The 27,907-nt window shown below is 46.2% G+C and overlaps 1 protein-coding gene across 1 annotated transcript in view; it reads right to left on the bottom strand.

Moving 5' to 3' along the window:
• Positions 1–27,907, bottom strand: part of PLXNA4 (plexin A4) — a 452,691-nt gene that overhangs the window by 158,217 nt on the left and 266,567 nt on the right. Inside the window, exon 4 of the mRNA XM_084784426.1 lies at positions 10,571–10,702. Coding sequence (XP_084640552.1) covers positions 10,571–10,702 — 132 coding nt within the window. The remainder of the gene's footprint in view (positions 1–10,570; positions 10,703–27,907) is intronic.

The raw sequence follows: 27,907 nt of genomic DNA, 5'->3' as shown, positions 1-27,907 counted from the left end.
AATTCTTATCTTCTAAGCTATATTCTGAAAGCATAGTGCATAGCTTCCCTGCTGAGGAACCAGGAAGGCAGACAGGATTGCTTGCTGCTGCAGAGAACTTAGCTCCTTGTGAGGGGCACTGGGGAGGAACCTGTCCTAGGAGCCGAGTCTGTCTTCCAGCCTGGCTCTTGCTTCAGTTTATTGTGTGGTTCTGGAAGTGCTGCTCACTAGTCCTGGGTGCGAAGCGGGAGGGAGGAGAGTGTGTCATCAGAGACGCCTTGGGGAATGTTCCCATTTCAAGGGCTAGGGCACAATGGGAAATCCAGGATGCCAGCACAGAGGACGGTAGGAAATTGGGAAAGGAAGCTGCCTCTTCTCCTGCTCCCAAAGGCTCAGTAATTGTAAAATGGAGACATTCTTCATTGATTGAAAAGGAAAGGGGAGCGAGAAGATTTCAGCAATGACACACTGGAGCCGTTGGGATCCATTACAGACCAATGAGAAGGCTTCTACCTGAGTGAAACTGGGCGAATTGCTGCAACAGCTTTTCTCTTTGTGAATGCCTGAGGTGGCTCAGCTCCCTGTCACTCACTTTGCAGCCTACATTTCAAGTTCACACTCCCAGGAGCTATCAGACACAACCTAGTGAGGGTGCCAGGAGCAAATGTCCAAACCAGCTTGTCACAGTGTCAGGCATCCAGACAAACCGGAACCGACAAGTTGGTCCTCCATGGGCATGAAAAGGACAATGGAGAGATAGTGGCAGCATCACTGTCAAAAACACCTCAGGTGAGAGGATCCTGGAGACCCAATGCTGATAGAGTGGGGACCACTTCTGCAGAAGCCTAGCACCTTCAACTAAAAAAGAAAAAAAAAACTACCACAAAGAAACTATCTCTGCAGTAACACTTGCCACTGAATTACGGTCCAAGATTGTCATACTTAGTATCAGTTTCAAGATTGTGACAGCTCAGAATACCTCTAGGGACACTGAGGCACAAAATAAAGTGGCCATGCATTGTGATGTGGGAGGTACTTGACAGAAGCATCATAGACTTTGGAGTTCTAAGCCCTGTGTGACATAGATATTTTTCTTAAAATATTTTTTAAATTTTTTTATTATGTGCCTCTGTATTTCATCTATGTGGATGTCTGTGCGCCATTTGTGTGCCTAGTGCCTGTGAGGTCCACACGAGGGCACTGGCCTCCCTGGGACTAGAGTTACAGATGGTTGTGAGCTTCCATGTGGATACTGGGAATGAACCCAATTCCTCTGCAGGAACAGCAGCTGTTCTTAACCTCTGAGTCATCTCTCCAGGCCCACAGATGTTTCTCAAACTGTAGTTCCACACTCTCCTGGACCACATTTCCCTCAGAAATTCTCAGTGTGGCAAAAATCACAATAAAAAAGGCGCCCCCTCACCGTTTCCCTCCTTCAAGACAGCTTACCCATCTCTCCATCTTAAACTTCAAGCAAAGAACCTAAAAGGAATGCAAAACAAGCTGACCATGGTGGCGCATACCTCTAACCCCAGCACTCGGGAAGCAGAGGCAGTTCACTGTGAGTTTGAGGCCAGCCTGGTCTATAAAAATGAGTCTAGGACAGTGAAGGCTACACAGAGAAACCCTGTCTTGAAAAACAAACAAACAAACAAACAAACAAACAGCACAACAGAGAGGAGGAAGGGAACACGGAAGCTGCCTGTTTTATGCTTTTGGATGCCTTCTGGTCTCTGACATCCTTCTCTGGACACTCTCAAATCATAAACCTAGTGCCTCCCAGGGCTGTGAGCGTGCTTCCCTGTGTCACCTAGTGCCTCCCAGGGCTGTGAGCGTGCTTCCCTGTGTCACCTAGTGCCTCCCAGGGCTGTGAGCGTGCTTCCCTGTGTCACCTAGTGCCTCCCAGGGCTGTGAGCGTGCTTCCCTGTGTCACCTAGTGCCTCCCAGGGCTGTGAGTGTGCTTCCCTGTGTCACCTAGTGCCTCCCAGGGCTGTGAGCGTGCTTCCCTGTGTCACCAGCTTCCTCTGTAGCCCTTGTCACCTGCTAAGCTTCTCTGCGAGGTATTAATAATGTTCACTGATTTTTGGCTGCTGCTTCCTGATAAAATCAAGGTTATTTATCTGTCCCTTTAAGGTTATGACCATGATGCCTTGGCCAGTGTGCAGCACAGAGTAGGTGCGTTGTGACCATCTGTTGAATGGATGGATGAATGAGCACTGGGTGATGTGTGCCAGAGCAAAATGGTCTTCGTGGCTTGCTTACTGGATCATGTTGGAGGGGGTCAGGCAGGGATGCCCCTCCTGCATCTCATCGTGTGGGAGAGCTTCATTGTCTGGCCCCCAAGTACTCAGGAGTGAGGACAGGATTAAAGGTAGCCCCAGTGGCCTGAGGGCCTCCCACTGTCAACAGAAGCCAGTCAACACAAAGGATACCATGAAAGATGGTGTTGGCTCAGATAAAGAAAGCAGATCTCTTGAGAGTGGGAAAATATGTTGGGGGTCCTTGGACCTCAAACATGGACAGCAGAGATGGTAAAAGTGGCAGAGAGATCTACCCCTTTCTTTGGTATCTCCCAAAATAGAGCCTGCTTTGACTGGGGAACAACTGCTTCTACTCCTGTTTGGGACAGTCAAGGACCCCAGGATTCCTGACTCAGTCACCTCATCTCCTCCTTGATCCACCTTCCTGCATTTTCTCTCAATTATTTCCCATCATGTTGATGGTTTTTTTGTTTATTTTAAAAATCAAACAGTAGATTCTTAGTGTGTAGATATCCCCTCCATGCTTGTGGAGGTCCAGTGGAGACACACTACATACATGCACATGTATTCACACAGCAAGGAGGAGATTGACAGAGACACAGGAACAATGTCAAGGACATGTGTGTCCACACTGTCACTGTGCAACAGAGTAACACTTAGAACTGTACAGAATGAAAGGGGGAAATGAGAGAGCCATAAGTGACACAGAAAGAGTCAGGTATATGGTAGCAAAATGACACTGACACCTGGCATCGTGCACTTATTCCCTCCAAGAAAAACTGCGTGGAAAGCAGTACTGGCTGAGTGAAAGACAGGAGCCCACACAGGGAGAAAACAGAAACAATGCCGTGGCTACTGAGGGTACAGTTTGCAGATATCAAACAAGGCATCCACTTTTGCTCACTGCGGTCTGGTTGCCAGATGTCAAGATCAGCACTTTGTACACACATCTCATTCAGTCCTCGCTGCAAGTAGAGATCAGTCCTGCTCATTATATGCCCATTGCGAAGGTACCAAACGAGTTCCTGTGCGACCCAAGTGTACAGCTCCCCGCAACGGCCTCCCCACCACCCGCCACTGCAAACCTTCTATGCTCTGGTCTCAGAACCTCAGGGCTTGCTGTGTTCCCTCGTGCCTGGATGGCTCTTCCCCTGACAGCCACCTCCTGCCACCTCAGTTTTTTTTTTTTTTTTTTTTTTTTGCTGCCTTTTGCTCAGAAGGTCCTTTCCCCAGGAACAATTTCCTAGAGACTGTTTTTCTAAGAGCATTTCTGTCACTCTCTGAGACACTACTTTACTCCTAAGTCAGGTCTATTTTCCACTGTGCTCACTGTTTTCTGACATAAGTCATTCATTCATTCCTTCATTTGTCTGAAAAGTGTCCTACCTGAAGAAGACAATCTTGATACCTTTATCTACAGAGTCTCTCAGTTCTAGAGGGACGCCTGGCTCCCAAGAGATGCTCAGTAAATAGTTGCTGGGGATCAAATGAAGAAGAGGCTGGGGTGGCTGGAATCTTAGCTGGAGTTACAGAGGCAAAAAGTAGCCTATGTGGATATGATACACAGGTATCTACACATACAGTCACCGCACACTTCATTCTCTACCGCTGCGGCCATGTGATTTCCTCATCACCACCGTCCTACCATCTTTTCTCACATGGAGAGCTGGCCCATGGTGAGAGGTTATCTGAAGTCAGAGGAGACCTTCAACCAGCAGCAAGAAGACTCTGTGGATTTCCCTGTCTATAGGTCCGTTGTGTGGCACAATGATAAAATGGCCGCAGCATCTTTCCCTGCATGCCAAAATCTCCTTTCCCAGATGCTAAATACTATATCTCCTAAGTGAGATGGAGGCATCAGAGGTCAGCATCACAAAAGGAGCCTGGAATGAGGAAGGATGGGTACCATTTAGAAGAGAGGGCAGTCCCTATTGTCTTGGCCTCTCACTACAGGGTCAAGCAGAAAATTCCTCAGGCCCAGCAGTGTCATCTTGGAGCCATTGGGGAGCTCATAGAATCAATACTCTCTAGGACTTACCCCAAGCAAGTACCTAATATCTCACCTGAATCTTAAGTGTCCTGGGCATCCAAAGAATGCTGTGCCTTACTAGGAGACAGCTAGGCCCATGGTCCTTTCCCTGGCATCAACTCCATAGAAACTAAGAGAATTTCCAGGGTGTTTACTTTGGGGGAAATCATTCTCCTAGGTCCCACACATGAGAGACAAGGTCCCTGCCCTCTGGGAATCCCCATGCCAAGGCGCAGAGAAGAAAAATAAGCCAGCGGGGAATATTCAGGCCAATAGGCAATGGAAGGAACAAGAGTGTCAGGGAGGAGACGTGATGCTGGTGTTGGATAGGGGGCTCAGCTTTAGACAGGCAATCAGCAGCATGAAAGGAGGCAGCCATGGATGACCATCAGGGCATGTGGAGATAGCAAAGGTCCTTCATTTGGAAGGAACTGCACAGCGTTAGGGATATATGGAAGCTGGCACCAAATGAATTTGGGCAGGGTCCCAGCACGGAGCTAAGCCCCAAGTCTAGAACTTGGGTTTTATGCCAAGAGGAACAGGAAAGCACTGGTGATAGGGGAACCCAGCTAGCTTCTCACAGCCTCCAGACGCTCCCCCCTCTCTCCCCTGCTCACCAGGCTGCCTTCTTCTTGCTTTTGCATCAGGCACTGCACTAGAACCAAATGTTCCATTAGGCAACTGACCTGCTACAATCCCAGGCACTTCCAAAGAAGAGTGGAAGGGTCTCCCTGAACAGATGTGGTGGAGCACAGCTGGCACCCTCCGCTACCAGCTCCCTTGGACATGGGTCCTTAACTCTGAAGCCAGCTGTAATTCAGTTTGCCGTTGCACTGGGTTTAAGAGTGAATCTGCCCATCTCATGAAGTTGGAAATTATAGATCCTTATGTGTTTTGTGGTTGTTTTTTAGTGTCTAGTGATGGCAACAAGCCACAGCAGCATAACTGAAACAAGAAGCTCAAGGCTGTAGAGTCCCGGAGCTCACTTTGTTCATATTCTCATCCATTTAACATATATGTATTGCTTTCCTATGCATTAGATATTGTTCTAGGGGCTATACTACATAAGTGAACTAAAAATATAAAACAGGTCACCATTTCTATTCACATGCGTTCTAATGAATGCCTTTGTCTGAGCCTCTCAGCATATGGCCAAGGGGAAACTTCCTCATGAGGTCTCTGGATGCATGAGCAAGAGCATCCCAGTCACAGATGAGCTAAAGTGATGAAACACGTCAATGTTTCTGTTCCTGTGGTGCTTACATTCCAAATGAGAAAGGCGCGCAGTAAGTAGTGTGCATAGGAGCTTTACAAGAAGAGATAAGTGTCCTGGATAGAGATAGAGGAACATGGGGAAGTTAGTGATTGCTGGATCTGGTGGACAGCAAGTTGGAATTTCTCCAAGGATCTCAGTGGAACCTCCTAGAAGCAAAGACTTAGAAGAGAGTCAGCCTTGTAGCTCTCTGGAGACACTTTCAGGCAAGGGGATCAGCAGAGCAAACACCCCAAAGGCAGGAGCATGCATGCCTGATGTATAGAGGACTGTCACCTGGGGCATTTCTTTGTCTGGAACACTTACTTGCCCTGCCCTAATTCTGAAGAGTCTATATGGAGAGCAGAGAGAGATATAGGGTAAAAAGGTTAGATAGTTCTACAACATAGAACATAAAAAGTCTCACTGGGCGTGGAGGGTGTGATGGTTGGCTTTTGTTGCCAAGTTAACAAAATCTAGAATGACCTAGGAAAAGATTCTCAATGAGGCTCTGTGTACGTTGTGTTGGCCTATGGGGATGTTTGTGGGGGGTTATCTTGCTTGCCATCCTTGACGTGAGTAGCCCACTGTAAGCAGAATCATTCCCTACTCAGATGATCTTAAACTACATAAGCATGGAGAAATTGAAAGTTAAGCAAGCAATCAAGCAAGCATACATTTATTTATCTATCCATGGTCTAGACTGTAGATGTAATATGACCAGCAACTTGAAGTGCCTGCCACTCTGACCTCCCAACATGCTAGGCTAGAACCTGGGGTTGTACATCAAGTAAACCCTTTTTACCACTAAGTGGCTTTTTGTCTGAGTACTTTATCACAGCAACAGAAATAAAATGAGAACAGTAGCACATGCCTACAATGCCAGCATTTGGGAATTAGAGACAAGTGGATCTGAAGTTCAAGATCATCCTTAGCTACATAGCAAGTCCAAAGCCAAGGTGACATATACAATATTCTGCCTCAAAAACAACAACAACAACAACAACAACAGCAACAGCAACCCCAAACAAATAAATAAAAGGAATACACAGGCCTCTGGGTCCTCATCAGTGCCAGAATTTGATGACTGGTACATGATGACATGCTTTAACTTAAACTTTATGAAATTTTGTTATATGCCTTGAAAAAAGTCTGGGAAGATAATGTTGGCCACAGACAGAATAGACAAGGGTCTATTGAAAATAATAGTCTTGATCCAGGGTGGAATCAGTAATATGGGAAATTGTCATATTCTGGAAATATTTTATAGAACCAACACATTTTCTGATATGTTGGATGTAGAGTCATGGGTTAAAAAAAGAAGTAAAACATGTCTGTATGGTTTTTAGCTTGGATGACTTGGTTGCTATTAACTATGATAGAGATTACTACAGATGAAGAATGCTAGAGAGGAAGATGAAAAATGTGGCCTTGGGTGTGTTAAGTTGAAAGTATGTGGAATTCACATATGTGATGATATCTAGGAGGCAAGTAGCTATGTTAGAAAGGCTGAGTAAAGAGCACAAGATGATATGTGAAGTCATGGAACTGAATAGCATCATTAAAGACTAATATAACACTAGGGGGATAAAAGAAGGAGGAGGACGGACCAGTGATCAAGAAGCAGCCACAGAGGTAACAGGAAATCCAGGATGTTGAGAGACCTTAGAAGCAAAACCCAAAGACAGCCTGGCTCTTCTAAGCTGTGATGCTCATAGGTGAAGTTTTTTCCTCTTGAATTTCTCTGAGCCTTTTCACAGACTGATCTATCAAGGTACCAATGCTAGGAGAATCCTTCAATGGGTTTCCATGGAAGGATCAACTCAAGTTTTGTAAAATTATTGCCTGACACATTTTTATGAATGAAGTGGCACTGTGGATAGCCAAGTCTCTTTCTTTGTATGTTATCAATGGCAGCTTTATGTCAAGACAACAGAGTTGGATGATGCAACAGAGTCCATATGGTTCATGAGCCCTCAGCTGCACATTAGTTGAGGGTTCATGGAAAAAGGCCACAGGTCCCAGGACTAACTCTTTTGTATTTCATGTTATTAACTCATACCATTCAAGAATATTTAGGCTTTTGCTCACATGTAGAAAACATAGTAGTCTGAAGACTAGTACATGCTACTCTTGGGTTATTCAAGCTCTCAAATGAAGTAGCTCATCACAATTACCCCTAGGTTACAGATAATAGAGCCAAGACTGGGAATATGCTAGTTATTGGTCAACTTGACCCAAATTAGAGTCACCTTGGAAGAGGGAACCCAACTGAGGAACTGCCTCCACTAGGTTGGCCTATGGTCATGTCTGTGAGACATTTTAAAGTTAATGATTGATGTATAAGGACCTAGCCCACTGTGGGCAAGGCCACCCCTAGTCAGGTGGTCCCGGGATATCTAAGAAAGCAAGGTGGCAAGCCATAGAGAGTAAACTAGTAAGCAGAAACTCTCCAGTGTCACTGCCTCACTTCATACCTTGAGTTCCTGCCTTGGCTTCCATCAATGGTGTGCTGTGAACTGTAAGCTGAGATGGACCCTTTCCTCCCTAAAGTTGTTTTGGGTCAAAAAATTTTTAAATCACACTATCAAAGAAAGCAAATCAGAACAGAGAACTCAAATGCTATGTCTAGGGCTGCTAGTCAGTTAAAGACAGGTCTGCCTTGAAGTCCAGGGATTAACCTCATAGCTAAGCTTGATAGATATGTCTTATTATTCAATGTTTGAAGCCCTGGCTGTTAGACAGAAGTTGAGGGTGCTGACCCTCTATGAACTTCAGAACAACAGAAGAGTCAGGGTTGATGTTCAGAATTACAGTTTGAGTGTGAAATGTCCCTCCCCCCCCATCATGATTACGTGTTTGAACACTTGGTCCTTAGATGGTGACCCTGGTTTGAGATGTTATAGGCTCTTAGGGACATGGGGCCAAACTAATGGACAAAGATGACTTTTAGACTACAACCTAACCCCACATCTAGCCAGAGTTCTGTGCTTCTTGTTTGATACCCCAATATGAGCAAGCCACTGCAAGCTCCAGGTTCCATTAACTGACCTACTCTTGTCTTCTTTGGGCTGGGTCCCTTGATCCATGAGTTTATAAAATGTTCTTTAACCTGTTCTAGTCATGTATGTGGCCACAGCAATGATAAGTGACTAATACACTCAGATGTTGTGGTGCCAAGGCCTGTGCCCTAAACCACGGTGCTACAAAATGAACATGCCAAGCCACTGGATACCAGTATTGACCTAGGCAATGGGGTATCTGGTTTTGATTTTGAGTCTCTGTGAAAAGCAACTCTGAAGTAGATGAACATCTGGCCTTCTCACTCCTGTCTTCCTTTCCTGTTCAATATGCCATAATCAAGTTCCCAGAATGCCTCACCACCAAGCCTGAGTGGATAGAGAGCACACTAGAAGAGACAGGAGCTGAAGAACAAAGAGACAGCTAAGGCTTCAGCTGGGTCCTTAGATGGACAGGAGTGCGCATGCCCAGTGTTAGCAGAGAGGACTGATCATTTACACTAGTCATTCAGCTTTCGCTTCTTTCAGTGTCCTTCCATGCTTTTAGCCTCAGATTTAGAAAATTATGGATTTTAGATCAGGCATGGCACGTTGAAGTGTTCAGTGTCACATGCAGATCTTGGGCCTTTTTTGAATAATTCAATTGCATCAAAGAAAGCGAGTCCCTTGTCCATCTCTTATGGGCGCAGAGTTAGGCAACGAGTGAGGAGTAGGGAATCATGTTAAGAAAATAAAAAATTACAAACAAGGGTATAGATTCACCACCAGCTGTTTATACTATCCCAGTTGTATCCAATCCCAGAGCAAAGTGTTTCACCAATCCCAAGCCATGGTGGCCTCCAAAGGGCACCACAACGACCCCCTGTATTGCTGAAGCTGGCAGATGCAGAGTCCCACACTGAGAGAAGATGTCATCGAGCTCCTATGGAGGGTAGGGCGGCTGTGGGCTTCCAGGACATAATGCACAAATACTGTGGGTGGCATAATGTGGAATTCATCTCCCTCACTCTGTGGAGTTGGGACAGGCAGAACAATCTAGAGTCTGTCAGCAAAGTCCTCTAGAGAGTTCAGGCACACTAATAAAGATGAATAAGAGAGAGAGCTATCCCTCATGGTCACTGCCTCTGTCACTCAGTGCCAAGACATCCATATTCATGAGCTAGACGGACAGCTTCCAATATGACCCCTTAGAAATGAGGGGGCAGAGAAACGGCAACACAGACGCACACTTGGGGTTCCAGGATGTGTTGTGGAATGTAACACTCTGGGCAGTGAGTCAGAGGGCTATAGGAAACATCTTTAGTTATAGGAAATTTCCCAGGGGAAACTTCCCTTTGCTTGTTAAAATGGGCGTCTGCTCTGCACTGAGGACCCTGAACAACTTACTTAGCACTCAGCTAAGGTCCAGTACCAAATCTAACAGCGCTAAGCCCTTTGGTTTTAGCCAGCAACCATCCCTGGGCTCTGTCTATTCACAGAATGGCTTTCAGATCATTGTCTAAAGGTTCTGAAAAGTTAGAGGTACCTAAGCAGGCTCAAAGCACATGATGTATCATCTTATTTTACCTCTCTATATTCCAAACCTTCATCCATCTTTCTTTCCTATGTTACTCACTTACCTAAGTTTCTTACGATAATAAATCTTTACCACCACATCAACTTCTTCAGACGAGGCATGTGACTCTGATAGGTGGTTATCCTTGTGCAGGGAAGTATGAACCAGAACTTGGGATTCTACACTTCAGAGTTTCCCCCTCGAAGTTGGAAATGTTGGTTTTGAGCCTATCCACAACATCATTTCGAGGCCGCCGGGTTTGTTCTAGACTCACGGATGTTTTCATATTTCAAATGCTCCATTCCTGTCCCAACCTACCCAGCCCCAGCCCTCAGGCAGCATCACCGAAAGGAAACACACTGTGCCAAATAAATCAAATCACCTCGCTGCAGCTGGCCTCCTGTAGGTTTCTATGGAGCCACAGGCTAGCATTTAGCTGCAAGACAAATGTCGAGCAGTGCTCAACAGCCTTACCTGCCTTTCTGACATGATGTAGAGCTGCTCGCGGTCCTTGGAAAAGGCCATGTCCCGGAGAACTGGTCCTGCATCCACCACTTGCACAGTCTCATACTGGAGGGCGTTGCCCTTGGGCCCATCCACCCGGATCTGCATAGAAAAGGAAGAGGAAGGGAAGGCGAATGCATTACTTACTTTTCTATTGCTGTGATAAAACACCACGACCAAGGCTATTTATGGAAGGAACAACGGTTTATTTGAGCTTATGGTTCCAGATGGATAAGAAATCTGTGATGACAGGAAATTATGGCTCACAGAGAAGGGAAGGAGGCGACCATTCTGAGCTTTGAAAAGAATCTGGTTTGCTCTCTGGGTTTCTATGCTCTAAGACCAGTTCGCTGAGCCAGTGATGGTCTTTAGAGATGAGTACAGTGCTGGAGTCAGGGGAGAGGGTCTAGGTTGGGTAACTGAGGCAGCTTCATCTCAGAGGATCATCCCACATAAGAAAGACAAGAGGAAAGGCTAACATTTGTTAGCAGAAATATCTTTGATATGTGGATGTGGGCTTGTCGTCATCAGAATGTCTACCCACGTGTCACTGCTCTCCTTTGGAAGCATTTTGAGGAGTAAGCCCCAGAAACATCACATCTTTCATATCCTTTGGTCCATAGAAGCCAATAGCTTACACTTCAGGTTTTAAAAAAGATGGTCAGTCCTGAAACAGCTTGACATGTTCATGTTCTAAGGGAAGGAACTCACAGGAAAATGTGCCTCATGCATGAGCCGTATTCAAACTTTTAAGAATATTTAGATGACTAGATGATCCCTGTGCTACCCCCAAGTCCTTCCTAGAAATGTTTAGACATTGTGGAAACCACCGGAAGAGACAGCCCCACCCACTCACCCCATCACTGAGAATAGACCTAGAAAAGACTTTGGCTATCCAACCGTACACAGTGCTCATCTGCCTTCTGGCCCAAGTCCCTAGAGTATCTGAAATTTAAGTGCACAGATCCAGCAGACCATCTATGTGGGTTGGGACAAGTGCTACTGAAGATGTAGCTAGGTGAGAGAGAGAGCTAGAGCATCGAAGGACTTGATGATATGCTGCTAATAAAAGGCTCTGCAAGGCATCCCTGGGGGAACTTCAGTGATTTCAATAACAAAACTGAAGAACGCATTGCATTCCAAGTGCCACCATTATGTAGTCATGTTAATTTTTACCTAGTAATTTTCAACCTCTCATGAGATCGAATAAGAGTTATTCAGAGGAACTAAATGAGAGAAAGGGGCACTGCAACTGGTGACAACTAACACATGCATCACCAGAATGGGCACTGCAACTGGTGACAACTAACACATGCATCACCAGAATGGGCACTGCAACTGGTGACAACTAGCACATGCATCACCAGAATGGGCACTGCAACTGGTGACAACTAACGCATGCATCACCAGAATGGGCACTGCAACTGGTGACAACTAACGCATGCATCACCAGAATGGGCACTGCAACTGGTGACAACTAACGCATGCATCACCAGAATGCCTCGTTTCTGCCGAGTTCACTGAACTTGGATACTAGTTGAATGTGTGGTTTTTATGTTTGATCACTTGACCACTAGTTCTTTTTCAAAGGAACAAATAAATGAAGTTAAGGCCCCTCTTTGCTGATTTCCCAGTATGCTCATGAAAACAATAACAACAGAGAAACCAGCAGAGGCTCTGCAGAGTGGTGCTCAGTTCTGCAGTAGAGATACCTCAACGCCCCAAAGCCCTTTCTGCACCCACTGCTGAACCACCAGGGTGCACAATAGCTAGGCACCGTCTCAACTCAAATGAAACAGAAACACAACACACAAAAACCAGTCTGCCTGTGAAGCGATGTGACAGTGGGTGACCACACCCCCAGCTGGGAGGAGCCCTGGAGTGGGAGCAGAGAGTGAAACTGAGCACCCTGGCTGATCTCAGGCCCCATAGGGAATGCTGGTAGAACTGAGGTCCATCCCATGCTTTTGGTTTGATCTGCTTTAGAAGCTGGATTGAGTGCCTTGTCACCTGCCTCTAGCTGCCTTGCTCCTTAGGATGGGGTGACATGCTAGATGTAGTAGACATCATATGAAATAAGCAAGAATCCTATAGACACCACCGGGGCAAACTTTCATAGGCCTGGCTTTTTTTGTTCCCCACTCTCCATATTCTGCCAGAGTGGGAGAGCAACTAGGAAGTATCTCTCTTCTACCCTAATCCAGACCACAGCCCTATATACTACAGAAAGAAAAGAGCTCATAGATCTATTTCCTGAGAGAACTACACACAAGATATGATCAAAAGCTTACTATAAAATTGGCTGTTTGATGAATAATTCTAAAATTTCATAGAAAGGACTATCTTCCAACTCTTCAGACTCTACCTAGACAAATAATAATACTTTTCAAGCATTTTTTCAAGAAATAGATAACTTGCCTAGTATTTACATCTCATAAATCTGTCACCAATATTAATATTGTCCATGCACACAGATGAGACACAGGAGGCTAAATAACTTGCCCAAGGTTACATGTCTAGTGCACAAAGACCTGGAGTCACTCACACCCATGTGTCCAGGAGCTTACACACTACCCTGAACCCTTACACTGGACCTCAAACCCTAACCCTTAACTCGGCCCTAGTGCTAATATAAATTTGCATTCTGTCCAGAAGGGAGTCTGTTTTGTGCAAACATTACCCTGGGGATGGTGGAGGAATCACGTCTTTATCTACTGCAGTTCTTTTGGGGAGGATTGTGCATATGAATGTAGACATGGCTGTGAATTTTCAAAGTAATGAGTCCTTGTATTTTTGTTCTACACCTTGCAAAGTTTTCTTAAGTAACACCTGATGATCATCTGAAGATCATAAAATTTTTCTAATGTTGACTGCCAGCATAATCATTCTCACCTTATAGATGAAGCAACTGAAATGGGGATTGATCTAATTCATGCCCAAAGATCAGTGGAAATCCAGTGTCAGGCTCAACCAGAACCCAGGTCTCTCCCAATTGCTAGATCAGCACTTGCCTCTTAGCTATTTAGATTTTCCAAAAAGCCTTTGACAAGGCTCCACATGAAAAGGTATTTTAAAATAATGAGTCTCCGTGGGATCTCAGGCACTTTGACCAAAGAAGTAGAACTGACTTAGAGACAGGAAAAGACACATTTCTGCACGGAGGAACAGAATCAAGAACTCCCTAAGCACTAGTGTTGCCACTAGTTTTATTTTTTTTTTTTTTAATGCATGGTTAAGAGAGGGGGTAGGAAACTGCTAGGATGATTCTAAGCTTTCAGAGTTAACAAAAAACCCAACAATGGGGACAGAATTGTAGACAGAGGCGCTGTGTTCTGTGGGCTGTGACGAGGGAGCTCTTATGGGGGAGTCAGCCCTGAAGGTGTGAGTCTCAAGGGCAAAAGTCATCTCTGTTGTATTTCTCATGGACTGTAGAGCATGGCTGGTTCTCTGCAAATCATTGCTGAGGAAACAAAACCTGCACTCTAGCAATCCGACAATGGCTATAAGTGGCTAGGAATGATGAAGATAAGACATAATCAAGAAAGGGAACCCCAGTATGACATTTTCTACTTCCAGCACCCCAGCAAACTCAACAAAATGTTAGGTAGCATTCCAATGAGATGTCACGGGGCCATCGCACACCAAGTCTAACTGAACACAGGCTATCCTGTTCAGCTCACTCTTTATAAGATAGAAACACAGTTGAGATGCTTGGAACTCAAGATCAGCTCACAAACAACAACCCAGGCCATGACAAGACAGTGGAGTGTTGAGATGGAAGGAGACTGTTGGCCAATGGTTGTGCTTCAGTCATAGTATAAAGGCCACCCCAAAACTTCTGAAGTACCAACATAGATCAACAAGTTTATTACTTTATACAATGCAGATGATATGGACAGGACACCTCAGCAATGGGAAAGGATCAACAAAGAAGGCATAACATGTAGGGAGACCAATTGTGTCGGGGTCATGAATGCAATTTTAGGTCCCATTTGGGACATTTTTATTTTGAGTGCTCACAATGTGGATAATGGCTCCCATATTGGATGCTGCCATCCCTACACTCTTATTCTCTACTTACTAACTGGCTTGACTAAGAATTTAGCGTGGTGACTATCCTCTTGGGGGTACTAAAGGCATAGGTCTTGCCCAACCATAATGCACTAAAAACTCCCAGGGATCTTCCATTTGTAGCATATCACAGTGTGTTCCATAGTCCTTATGTTTTTGATGTTCAGGGGATGTGAGCATCAACCTGTGGTATGGCCTCCTTCAAGTCAAGGAAGTCAAGGTGCTCGGATGCATAGGTCTGGTTCTTATCCAGCCTAGGACTCGCTAGGCTCTACTGGACACACTCCTGCCTTTTCTCCTCACACTCTGGGCATGCCTCCTGCAAAGCAGGCCTCTCGCTCCCCCGGATGATAGTCAAAATATATAACATCTGCTTGTGGCACAGGACCAACCAGTCAAACAGTTGCTGTGGGAGCAAGTTTCTGGAGGCTTCCAGCTATAGCGGCTACATCTGCTGGTGAGAAGGTGGCAGGCAGACAATTAGATGGTGATGGGCTAACTACCAAGTACACAGATGTACCTCGGTATTGACAACTGGAGAGGGCCACACTAGGACTTAACAATCGAACATTACCCCTTTGTGGCCCATACAGGAGCCTCTGTTACAGCACCGAGAATGCACTATACCACTCCCTCCAGGTAGCTTACCAAGGACACACACACACACACACACACACACACACACACACACACACACACACGCTAATCTGAGTGTCCAGGCCACTTTACCCTCCTTGTCTAGTCAGTCAGTATCCAGCGCAGAATCTTTCTAGGCAGCCTGCCCCCGTCCTTCCAGCCTTCTGGCCCCCTGCCTATCCACCAGTCGGCAAGGCACCTATCTCCATCCCTGGCACAGTGAGTCTCGGCTCTGCCAGGCAGACTGCTATTGAAACATCAGCAGGGTGGCCTCCACAAAGGTCAGCCATCCAGGGAGCTCCTGGCAGCTGCTTGTTTGTTTATTGGAACATTATCTGGGCTGGGCTGTTTATTTACATCCATTGAAGGACTGAACAATAAATATCGTCTCCCAGTAGCAGGCAGATGCTTGCACTAGAGCGTTCTGGCTGCCGTCTTGCTTGAAATAATCTCCCTAATGAGCAAACAGTGCCATTCATCTCAGAAGACGTGGGCCACCCCTGCTCTCCCCGCTTTCCTCCCTCCCTGCGTATTCCCCTCTAGCTTTGCCATGAACAGGTTGCTACACCTGCCAGGTTGCTAGGCTGTGTCCAGGTACAAAAAGAAGATAATCAGTATTCTTTCCCCTGCAAGGCAGGGAAGTGGCGGCAGAACTGACCATGGGGGAGGGGTGCAGGTTAAACTTAGAGATATGTCCCATCCCACTCTCAAGTCTATGTGAGCCTCAAATCTCTGATCAAGCTTGCTGCAAGCCTGGATGGGAGGGCTGGTCAGGGCTCCCTCTCAGGATGCTGTTGTGCAGGTGGTATACACCATTTTCAAGTCGGGCTAGAGCTATGGTCTGGCCTCCCAAGTGTCTAGAATCTGAAGAAAGCTCTACACAGTGAAATACACAGCAGTAAGTTTCCAAAGTTAGGCTTTGCTGGGCAGGCAGGGATAGGTAAAGTGCCCAAGGAGGAAAGTGAAGGGCCCAGGCTTTGGCTCTTCCTCTCAGAAGCCTTGAGTGCATGACTTTGGCTGTCTCAGCTTCCTGGCCTCATTACGGAGGCAGGAGTCCTGATGAGGGCCCTTGATAAGGGATGAGAGCTCAGGAGCACTATAGGGCTCCAGTTCTCACAGGAAAACACATCAGGAGCCATTGAATCTTAGGCAGGACAGCCCTGGTCACTTTCTCAGCATCTGGCCACACAGGCTATGGGAGAAGATGAAAGAAAAAAGTAACTATACCACAGAATGCCAGGGTCGGCCGCATAGTGGGTACTCATTTGTTAAATGAATGATCTGAGAAGCCAACTCTATATGGGATGCTACAGTTAGACTCATCACAGGCATACACACACCAAATGTGCAGATAAACATCTCCACATACCTACACACACACACACACACACACACACACACGTCCATATATACACACACTTTGTCTCCAAAGAAGAAGTGGTCCTCACTTTAAACACAGCCTTTAGAAACCCCCTAGTTCCATGAAAAGTGACGCAGGACAGAATTTTCAAGTCTGATAAAGAGGGGAGGAACTGGGGAGGATGCAGTAGGTTGGCATGGAGACAGAGGCAGATCTGAGATGAAACCTAAGGATCTCAGGTTTGGCTGGCTGTGATGTTAGGCATTTGGGGAAAGTGATCCCTCACACCCTCTCTATCACTGTGGAGGAGACATAACTTTGTATGTTGGTGACCTTAACGTCTCATCTTATTCTTGGCATTTAGAAGTTTACCCACTACAAAGCAGGTTTCTATCATGCCTTATGTACCTACTTCTGCCAGTATGCACCAAACTACAAAGACATCTATCTGTTGAGAAAACCTCACTTAATATCACCTTGAATTTCTCTGGGGCTTTTGTTTTAAAAATTTACCTCTGGCTCCTTGCTGCCACTTCTATCTGCTTTCTCTGGCCTTCCTTTTCTTCCTCCATAGCACCTGTTGCCCTATAATTTACTCTACAGTTACTCGGTTGTCATGGCTATTGTGTGCCCTCTTGCTGGAATGTAGACACTTTTAGCAAGGTGTATCTTAAGTCCTTGGACCATGCTTCTCAGATGTTTGTTAAGTGAGTGAACAGATCAATGAATGAATTAATGGATGAGTGAATTAATGAATGAATGGATGAATGTGACATCTTTATTCACCGTCATGACATAGGGCTCCCTATTTTACAATTATGAAAAAGGATGCTCTGTCTAGAAGATATAGGGGCAAGATGGTGCTGAAACCTCCCTATATAGACTATGGGAGGCAGTTGTACCCCACTTCCCTGTCCCTGTGAGTTCTACTAAATGTCACCCCAATTTGAGGTGTAGAAAGAAGTCCTGGACCCCACATCCATGTTTATCCTATTTAAGTGGCCCCAGAATAGCACAATGAAGCCTCTTTGTTTTGATTCCTTGATTCTAGCCAGGAGAAAGAGAACGCAAAAGGAACAGCAAGACTGTAAACAGCAATTAATTAGACAGGCACTGCGTGTGCATGAATCCCACGCCACAACTGCGTTACCAAACACTGCCGGCAAAATCTGGTCCCATTGGGTCTCCTATTATACACATTCAAAGGGCTGAGTGAGGACTTCTATGAAGTCATTAGACCTTTCCTTGCATTGTCCAAATCAAAGAGAGAGAGAGAGAGAGACAGAGACAGAGACAGAGAGAGAGAGAACAGAGACAGAGAGAGACAGAGAGAGACACAGAGAGAGAGAGAGAGAGAGAGAGAGACAGAGAGAGACAGAGAGAGACAGAGAGAGACAGAGAGAGACAGAGAGAGAGAGAGAGAGAGACAGAGAGAGAGAGAGAGACAGAGAGAGACAGAGAGAGACAGAGACAGAGAGAGACCGACAGAGACAGACAGAGAGAGAGAGAGAGAGAGACAGAGAGAGAGAGAGACAGAGAGAGACAGAGAGACAGAGAGAGAATGTTTGGCCTCTTAACTGCACACATGCCTGGCTGGTGACACAAGAGAAAATCTTGAACTGCAGAAGATGGAGAGTCTAAAAAAAAAAATGAACTCAAAGTTGATGGGGTTAATAGAAAGCAAGGACCAGAAAAGGCTCAGACTGACATGTTGAAAATACAGAATATTTTTAAATTGTCTCCCTGGTTCCACCTGCCCTAGAGGTGCATGAGGAGCCCACGTAACAAGTTTTGCAGGCTTACAAGTTTGCTGTGATTAGCCACTCTTCATCCTGGGTAGTCTTCCCTCACAAACTTTGCTTGACCATTCCCTGTGTCTCTCTGTTCAGATGGGAGCCTGGACAGACTGCTCCCACTCCCAGAAAACAAGTACAAATGGGTAGCTAGTTAATTCACCACCTGCTGCGAGCCAGGTACCATGCCACGTGCTTCACATGCATCAGCTCCTTCTGGTGCCTGGCAGATGGACCATTCTCATTCATGCTATTAAAAAACAGTCCTGAGATGGGGCACATTGGCAGACACTTAGGCCCATGGGCGAGCACTGTGAATCCTGGCTCTGACACGTAGGAACTGTGTGGCCTGAGATAATCCACTAAAAGTTTTCCAGCATCACTGTGCTCCTGTTCAAAGCAGAGTAATAACAGCTTCATCATTATTGACATTGTGTCAGTATTATGATGTCCCAAGAATGTAAAATATTTAATTAAGGGGTAACCATTATGTTTCAGTGAAAACTAGCAATTGGGGCTAGGGAGATAGCTCAGTCAATAAAACGTTCACCTCACAAACAATAAAACCTGAGTTTGATCCCTGAAACCCACACATAAAAATAGCTGGGCACTGTGGGAAGTGTTTCCAATCGAGTGCTGATGAGGTGGGGCGGGTGTATCCAGCCTACCTGGTCACTTCCAGACCAGTGAGACCTTAGTTCACAAACAAGATTGGTAGCACACGAAGGCTGACACTCAAGCGTGACTTCTGCCCACGTGCACACACAGGCCACGTGCTGCGTGCATAGTTACCAAGAGCAGGCTAATGTGGAAGAGCCACAGCAAACTCACTGACTGTCACTATGAAGGACACTCAGCACCCTGGGCAGAGACCCAGGAACTCCCAGAGGCTGAGGAAAATGGCGGTGACTTGGAAATGACACAACGGACCCCAGCCTGAGCTGGTGCAGTGCCACTTTTGTTGTCTTATCTGAGATGGTCAACTTCTAAGCCAAGTCTGAAGGGGCTTAGCACACAGCTGGGCACAGAGTTGAGAGCTGACAAATGTGAGCTGGATTAGGAGAGAGGGCCTAAGTGTCATCTAGGCTTGACTCCTTTACAGCCTCAGCTTTACCAGTCAGCACACACTTCTGATCCTCCAGTCTCTGGGTCTGAACCCTCATGTCATCGGGGTCACGGCTGAAGCTTCTGAGCTATGTCCTCATGTGCACCCCATCATTTCTACCCCAGCCTTAGGTTTATATATGGCCGTCAACCTAGAGCAGCACCCACTGAAACCCAGACGCCTCCTGGTGGCCCCCTCTCTTGTCTGCAGGCCCAGTCTCTCCAAGATGCAGTGGTCCTTTGAAAATAGACCTCTCATTTGTGTCCCCTCCTCCTTGTCTTCTGGTTAGTTTTATATCAGCTTGGTACAAGTGTTGTCTGAGAGGAGGGAAAACTCCATTGAGGAAATACCTCCATGAGGCATTTTCTCAATTAGCGATCTATGGGAGAGGGTACAGTCCACTGTGGGTGGGGCCACCCCTGGGTTGGTGGTCCTGGGTTCAATAAGAAAACAGGCTGAGCAAGCCATGGGGAGCAAGCCAGTAAGCAGCACCCGTCCATGGCCTCTGGATCAGCTGCTGCCTCAGAGTCCCTGCTCTGATCTCCTGTCCTGTCTTCCTTCAATCATGGAGAGCAATGTGGAAGTAGAAGCCAAATAAACCCTTTCCCTCCCACTTTGCTTTAGTCGTGGAGTTTTGTCCCAGTAATAGAAACCCCACCTAAGACACTTCCCTTCAGTCACTTTTCAGTTTCCCTTCCACCTGTCCAGTTCACTAGTGCCGCTCTAAAACTAACCCAAGGGCACATGTATGACCACTCCCATCACTTCCCACACCTGCCCACTTCCACTACTTCTTCAATGTGGCATCTGCCCAACTGTGTCTGCCATCAAGCAAAAGCTATCGGTACCCTGGCTGACTCTGAAGCCGCTTCTTTCTTCTCTTATGTTCTCTTCAAGTTCAAGTTTCATTCCAGAGGGTCAGAATCCCCAGGACAGATGTCTAGGGGCCAGACTTAAGAGCAGGCCAGGCCATGGATCCAGCCACACTCCTGCCATCTTGCCTCATATTAATATTTACAGCATGTGTTAAATTTGTTGGGTGGCCTCAGATGAAATATGCGGCTCAGATTTCTCACTTCAGGGCCACTGTGAGGATGTCACTGTGTAGACCAGGAGATGCTCTTGGCTACTAGGAGTAAGAACGTGTGCATATGAGTTGAAGCTAGTTAGCGTGCGCTGTGCTTGGTTATAGTTAAGATGCACATGGAACCAAAAGCTGTGCATGGCGATATAGCAGAAGAGCGCTTCCCAGCAAGGTTCCCAACAGCCAGCGTGCACCAGTTGCCCAGTAGATGTTTACTAAATCAACTAATGAACATGTGCATTGCATTCACGATGGAAAACATCCCCCAAAGGGTCCCAGAGTTCTCAGGAACCCTGTCACTATCTCCTAAGCTTACCTCTCCTACTATCAAATCATCCTCAAGGACCACCAGGGCTCCTAACACAAGAACCTTAGGAACACAGCTCTCATCTGATGTGGCTCCCAGCTATGAGCAGGGAACTTTGGGAGACCAAGCCTTGCTCATCCCTTGGGTACTGTTCTGCAATTTCCTTGAGAAATAAATAACCCCAGGAGCATCAGACAAGTGTGCATTAGCTCAACATCTGCTCTCTCTGATGAGTTCTGTTCTGGTCCTTTCCCCACAGCCCCATCAAGCTGCTGGGGCACCAGTCTTTCTGTAGAGCATGAAGGCTGCCTTGCAGGGACAGATGTGTGTGCTGTTGTATCGCAAAACAAACCAGTCTATGTTTACTTGGGACAAAGGAGTGAAGATTTGGCTAACCCCTGGGGGTGGGGGAGAGTGCAACTCCTCAAACAAGGGTAGAGGGGTCTCCTCTCCACATTGAGAGCCACACTGATCCAAGTAGCGCCACCTGGCTGCTGCTTACTGAAAGACTGAGGGCTGCATTGAGATGGTAACAGACTTGAAAAGCCCAGATCCAGATGAGATAGAGATAGAGATAGAGATAGAGATAGAGATAGAGATAGAGATAGAGATAGAGATAGAGATAGAGATAGAGATAGAGATAGAGATAGAGATAGAGATAGAGATAGAAGAGAGAGAGAGAGAGAGAGAGAGAGAGAGAGAGAGAGAGAAAGATAGATAGATAGATAGATAGATAGAGAGAGAGAGAGAGAGAGAGAGATATGGTGTGTGTGTGTGTGTGTGTGTGTGTGTGTGTGTGTGTGTGTGTGTGTGTGTAAAGCCAGGTAACAAGATAACAACCATGCGTACCACACTGCTAACAGCCTAGCTCAGGTATCACTGAAAACGAACGTGCCCCCCCCCCCATCCCTCTAAACGTCAGGACAGAGTCCACGCCTTCTGTGTGCTGTAGCAATTTTTCATGCACATCTTACTCATGAAGCATCCCCTGCAGCATAGCACCCACGGTGTGTCACAGTAAGGGGCCCTCAGATGCACCTTCATCCTTCCCTCCTGTCTGTATACCTCTTGACCTCATAGTACAGTCTTGAGTTGACATTTTTAGCTTCAAACCTGCACTTGGCAATAATGCCTCTAGTCATAGATGCTGTTGCACGCCATGATGAGACTGTCTGCCATGTCCAGCAACAAGTTACTGGAGCCTTTTGGAGTGGGCCTCACTGGCAGCCATCTCACAGACCTCCTCTTTCTGCCCTTATCCTGTAGGCTTCCCCAGGCATAGCCTCTGTCCCCATCTTGGTTTTTGTTTTTATTTTTTGAAATGACAGCCACCCTGAGAGCAAAATACTTGGTATTGTCACAAATGAGCTCATAGGAATTCTTGATGCCTGGAGTGAGGCATGTGAATGGCTCACAGTCAGAAAAATCTATCCCCAAAGACACTGTGGGGAAGGACCCCTCATGACTTCAAGTTGTGGATCTGAGAAGGGCATCCCTGTGCTTGGATGACATCACCAGAGGGAGCTGGAATGCACAGATGTATGAAGCTAGGGGCCCAGGGTCCAGGGGGAGGGTATGGCTGGGATACTACAAAGACTCTTTTGACCACCACTTATCCGTCCCCACCCTCAGTTGCAGAGCCTAAAGACACACTCAAGTCAGATGGTAACCTTTGACCTCAGTAAGGAGGTCACTAGAGGAGAAGGAGGTGCCAGAGTTGAAATGTCCCAGGGCCTATCAAGGAAAAAAAATACTATGTGTTTATGTGGAAGGCTCATTCTGCCAAAAGCCCATGGATTTAATTGCAGAGAAATGCATTTTAGAATAAGATATTGAAAACCCATCCTCTCTGTCACTGGCCACAGTGATTACAATTATTTATGCAGCGGTACCATGCCTATGTGTTTCACAGCAATTACACTATCGATCTAGGGACTCAAAGGCAGTGAGCAGAACCCATTGGCACTGTCCCTGTCCCTGTGGGAATTGTTTCTCCCATGCTTCAGATGTGAAAACTGAGGCTATTCATCAAGGAAGTCACCAAGGCCATAGAAGTCTGTGGCTGAAATAATCAATCATCAATACACTCATGTAATATGCAAATGTTATATTAACATATTAATAGCATCATGTCCACTTGGCCAGCACTTACTCTGCCCTGGTGGTGTTAGTTTCTAGACGTATTATGAAAGGTTCTCTAGTGGGGCAAAAGTTATGCAATGAATCAATGCACATACAAAAGGAGGTTTAATTTTAGGGTGTCTTATGGGCTGCTAGTCCAACAATGGACTCTACCAATGGAAGGTCCAAGAACCCAGTAGTTTTTCAGTCCATGAGGCTGGATGTCTCTGCTGGTCTCTAGTGTACACCACAATCTAGTAGAAGTTGATTCTAATGCTAGTGAAAGAACAGACTTCCCAGCGAGAGCAAGAGCAAGCAGGCAGAGAGTGTTCTTCTTCCACACTCTATACAGGCTTCTACCAGAAGGCGTGGCCCAGCTCACAAGTGGATTGTCTCATCTCCAAAGATTCAGATTAAAGGTAGGCCTTCCCCTTCAAATGACTTAATTAAGAAAAAAAAATCCCTCATAGGTATGTCCAGACACTTGGGTTTTACTTAATTCTAGATGTAGTCAAGATGCCAACCAAGAATAGTGATGGTAGTAGGCTTCCCGGGATAGTAACTAATGCAAGGACTTAAATCAGCTCTATGAATTCCAAGCACAGCTCTGCGTGGAACTGGCTACATGGCTTTTGGGAAATGAGTCAATTTCTCTGACCTTTCCTTCCTCGCTCAGGAAACACAACACCTCCTGCGGCAAAACATTCAGATTAGGAGAGGATGAAGTGTCACGGATTCTACCATCAGTCTTTCTGTTGGCTTCTCTCTCTCCCTCACAGTGGCAGAACTTGGGAGCAGGAACTTGAGGCTGCGCTGCGTGGTCTGAGTCAAGGGATATCCTGTGATGACAACTTTCGTTTAGCTCTGATAGCATGCTGGGGCCTGAGCTAAAATCTGCTTGTCGCTACATCGTCACATCAGCTGAATGGAACAGGTACAAATAGGGCTTGTGTTTTATGAATGAGGAAAGCAAAGGTCAGAGAAGTTGACTCATTTCCCAAAAGCCATGTAGGCGCAACGAGTTGTATACCTTATCTCCACAAGCTTAAATGAACAACAGGAAGATACACACCTGTGCAAAGACCTTTCCATGTTATGACCAGCACCTTTGGATTCCAATAAGTGAGGAATTTTTCTTGGACTTAAGCATCTTTTAATGTGCAAATGCTTTGCTGAAGGAGTGTTCGCCTCAGGCAGAAGAAGAGGATGGTAAAGAGAGAGATGCCAGCCTGGAAGAAGACCTGAGTATGGCCTATTCCAGTGCCTGGCACGCTCTGGGGCGGGCCTTGTCTCATACTACTGTTTTCTTGAGGAATCATTGCAAAATAATGACGTTAATTGCTTTCTGAGGTCCAAAGTACAAAATTATATAGAATAAATATCTATAATTGTAAAAGCTACATGTAATTGTATTACTGTAAACATAAATCTGACTACCTTTATTATACATAATATATACCTAAATGTGCGTGCATGCGTGTGTGTGTGTGTGTGTGTGTGTGTGTGTGTGTGTGTGTGAACAAATGGACAACAGAGGCCAGGCTAGATCAGGGCTGGAGAGTAGGAAGCACTTCTGAAGAATTAAAGAAATCCATCTCTTTGTACTAATTTTATAATTTTACTTAAAACTGTTTCAGGGACTTCTCTCCTGCCCCCTAAACAATGTGAGTTTCAAATTCCTAAAAGACTCTTACTCTGGTCCATCGGGAGTGGCCTCTGACTGTCTGCTTCCGTCTAGTTCATCCCGTCACTAAGCAGTAAGCACTCACTGTGTAAAATCCCATTCTGGTCCACTGGAAATGTGCCCTGGGAGTCTCCTTTGTGTAGCTCTCTCCACAGTGAGCACCTACTGTGTAAACTTCTGCCCAGAGACAAGAAGATTCAAAGGGAATTTGCCTGGCTCCTGCTTTCATAGTCTCCTTGTCTAAAATAATTAACTTTCACAGGGGGGATTTAGAAAACAGTTTCACCTTTATTTTTCCAATTTGACTCATACCAAGTGACTCATATAAGTGAACAATACAGTAAGGTGAGCCACAGTCTCATGAAGGTAAAGGGGGCAGTTATTTTTATTCATTCTCCATATATAAATAAATGAAGAGTCAGGGAGGCCAAGTGACACACCCAAATGCCAGATATAGCTAGAAAGAGGTGGGCTAAGGGTTTTCCAACAGGGTCTTCTGTCAATCATACCACCCCCTCCCAAGTAAAGTATATGCAGATTCCAGGTTGTGTGGGCCCCAAAGGGAGGGTTGAGAAGGGCACTTCAAGGCTAATAGCAACCAACCTGGTTTTCAAGGATTAGGAACATATGTATTGGGATAGGCCAGCATGGCTCCCAGAGCATTGATGGGAGAAAGTGCTGTGTATATGCAGTAGAAAGGCTTTAGATGTGGTCCAGGCTTGTGATTGGAGGAGCACAGTGAGAGGGAGGGCTTGGGGCATTTGGTTGGACACAGGAATAAGAGACTGTTGAATGTTCTTCAAAGCGTTTGGGTTTAGTCTGGAGGCAAAGGAGAGAGAGAATGCTGTATGTTTCTGAGATGGGCCTAGATCTGCTCTGATTTTCATAGCAAGGAGATAACATGTGATTTTGGCCCATTTTTCCAACTTGGAGAATGTGCTGTAAGGTCATTAAGTGAGCACAAAGCCCTTCCTTCCACAGACATTTACTTACTGTTTGAAAAAAAGGAAAATACAAAATGCTATGCCACCACCCTAAGCCCACCTCCTTTGCCTTGGGAGGTAGATTATAAAGGTTCTAAAGCTCGCAACGAGGCCGCATCCCAGAAGTCCTTAGGGGGCCAGGAATAAAGTATTGTGAGCTGCAGATTCATTTGACACACCTGACACATCACCAACCTGTGATGCTAATATTCATTGTCAACTTGACTGGCCTTGAAGCCCCACAGCCATGCCTCCCTGGTTGTGATGGACTAGTCCTCCTCAAACCCCAAGTCAAAATAAACCAACTCTTCCTTTAAATGCATTTTTAAGGCATTTGGTTACAGCAATAAAAGTAGCTAATGCGCCACCCAACACCCTAGTTTAGTAACAGAATCCATGGCAGTCATGGTTTCTTCTTCTTATGATAATGAGACTGAGTGAGGGCTGTGGCTGGCCCAGCATCACAGGAGAGAAACAGACTATGATGGTCTGGCCCAAGAAATGCCACAATTCGAAGGCTGATGTGTGTCTTCCGCTGAACACTGACCACATTCATACCATTGTCAAGCTGAGGCTCTCTAAGTGAGCCGATCGTAAGCTGGTGCTATGTGTGGTACCAGCTGTATCCCCTCAGTTCTCCCACAGTCAAGTGTCTGCGTTCGCATTGGGGTAATAACACATTTCTTCGCAGCAAGCGTTCTACCTGACGTTTTGAGACCCTTCCCGTTCTCAACAGAAGCCGAATGAACTTAGGCTCCTGGAAAATGGTAGGTTCCGTATTTTAAATTTCACTCTCCCCTGGTGGAGTTTTTGTCGAGGCCCTGAACTCTCACAAACTTGTAATATTTTAGAGCACAGATTAGAACTTCTCCCTAAAGCCTTTACTTAACAGTAGTTTCACACCAACCTTGGGAAGAGTTTCATGTAGATCACATCAATGGCCCTCGTGGCTTTGGGGTGAGCCAGCTCCCTGTCAAGAGTCCTTACACATCAGCCCTCCAGCAGATGAGTGACAGAAATGACTACACACATTCCTGCTCCCACTGCAGCTCCACCAGGTCTTGTACTCTAAGCTTACTGCCGTTACCAGTGGCCTTGACATTCATTTCTCTTTTAACCATTTTAAAAGTAAAGCACTAGAGACATATCTCAGAAAACCCACTGTTGACTCCCCCATCTTCCCCTTTACTTCAATGCAAAATCCACATGAACAAATGGGGCACTACAAATCTTACCATTGCTTGGACCTAGGTATACACAATTGTGTTGCATAGTATTTCATCAGTCTGGGTTGAAAGAGACCTGTATTGGCTTCAATTGGTTTGGAGTGAACTGAGTTGGGTTGGGTTAGATTAGATTGAATTAAGTTGGGTTGAATGGGGTTGAAGTGGGTCAGCTTTATTGCTCTGTGTGTGACTAAGCAAGGCTGGATCCCAAGTCTTTCCTGATTGCTTACACTCTGTGGCATCCAATGCCTACTTACTCACTCTTGCTGAGCCACCGTGGTCAAGCTGTGTGCAACAAGAGCAAAGTTAGCCACCCCCAAGGAAATAATAGTACCCCATTGCCAGAACACCGGCCCCCAGGGACCCTCCTAGTCGGTCTCTTTCCTTAGCTGGCTCAGGTTCCAACCATCCAGGCTGCTTCAGAAAAGGGTGGGGAAGAAAGCCAAAGGCAGGGATTGAAGAACAAGAGAGAGGCAGTCAGGGCAGAGCGCGGGGAGGGGTGGGGGCCAAGCAGCCGAGTTTGCATGCCAGCAAGCAATTCAGAGTGCAAGAATCTGACTCCTGGGAAAGTGTGTGATCTGTTTTCCCTCCAGACCTGGGGTAACTCGGTCAATGAAACTCAATCCTGAGTGGTTGTGACATAAGGTCATAGACAGAGGCAAGGCAGTGTCAGAAGTTCATCTGCACACAACAAGTGGGCTTGCAGGTGGGTGCAGGGAAGGCAGGTGGGCGGGAGGACAACACTCCTCAGAGTCGTCCTGGGGGGACTGGCACCCTTCCTGATCAAACAGGGGAACACTTCCGCTTCGGAGCACCGGAAGGGGTCACAGTGAGCTTAACCGGTCCATAACCCTATCTGCTCACTACAGGGGACCGGAAGCAGAAAAATTGCACCCAGGATCCAGAACTTCAAGGGAAAGGTGCTTCGGTTATTGGG

The sequence above is a fragment of the Acomys minous genome (genome assembly GCF_964271855.1).
Source record: "Acomys minous genome assembly, chromosome: 6".
NCBI classification, from domain to species: Eukaryota; Metazoa; Chordata; class Mammalia; order Rodentia; family Muridae; genus Acomys; species Acomys minous.
This window is presented reverse-complemented; position numbering and strand designations above follow the sequence as displayed.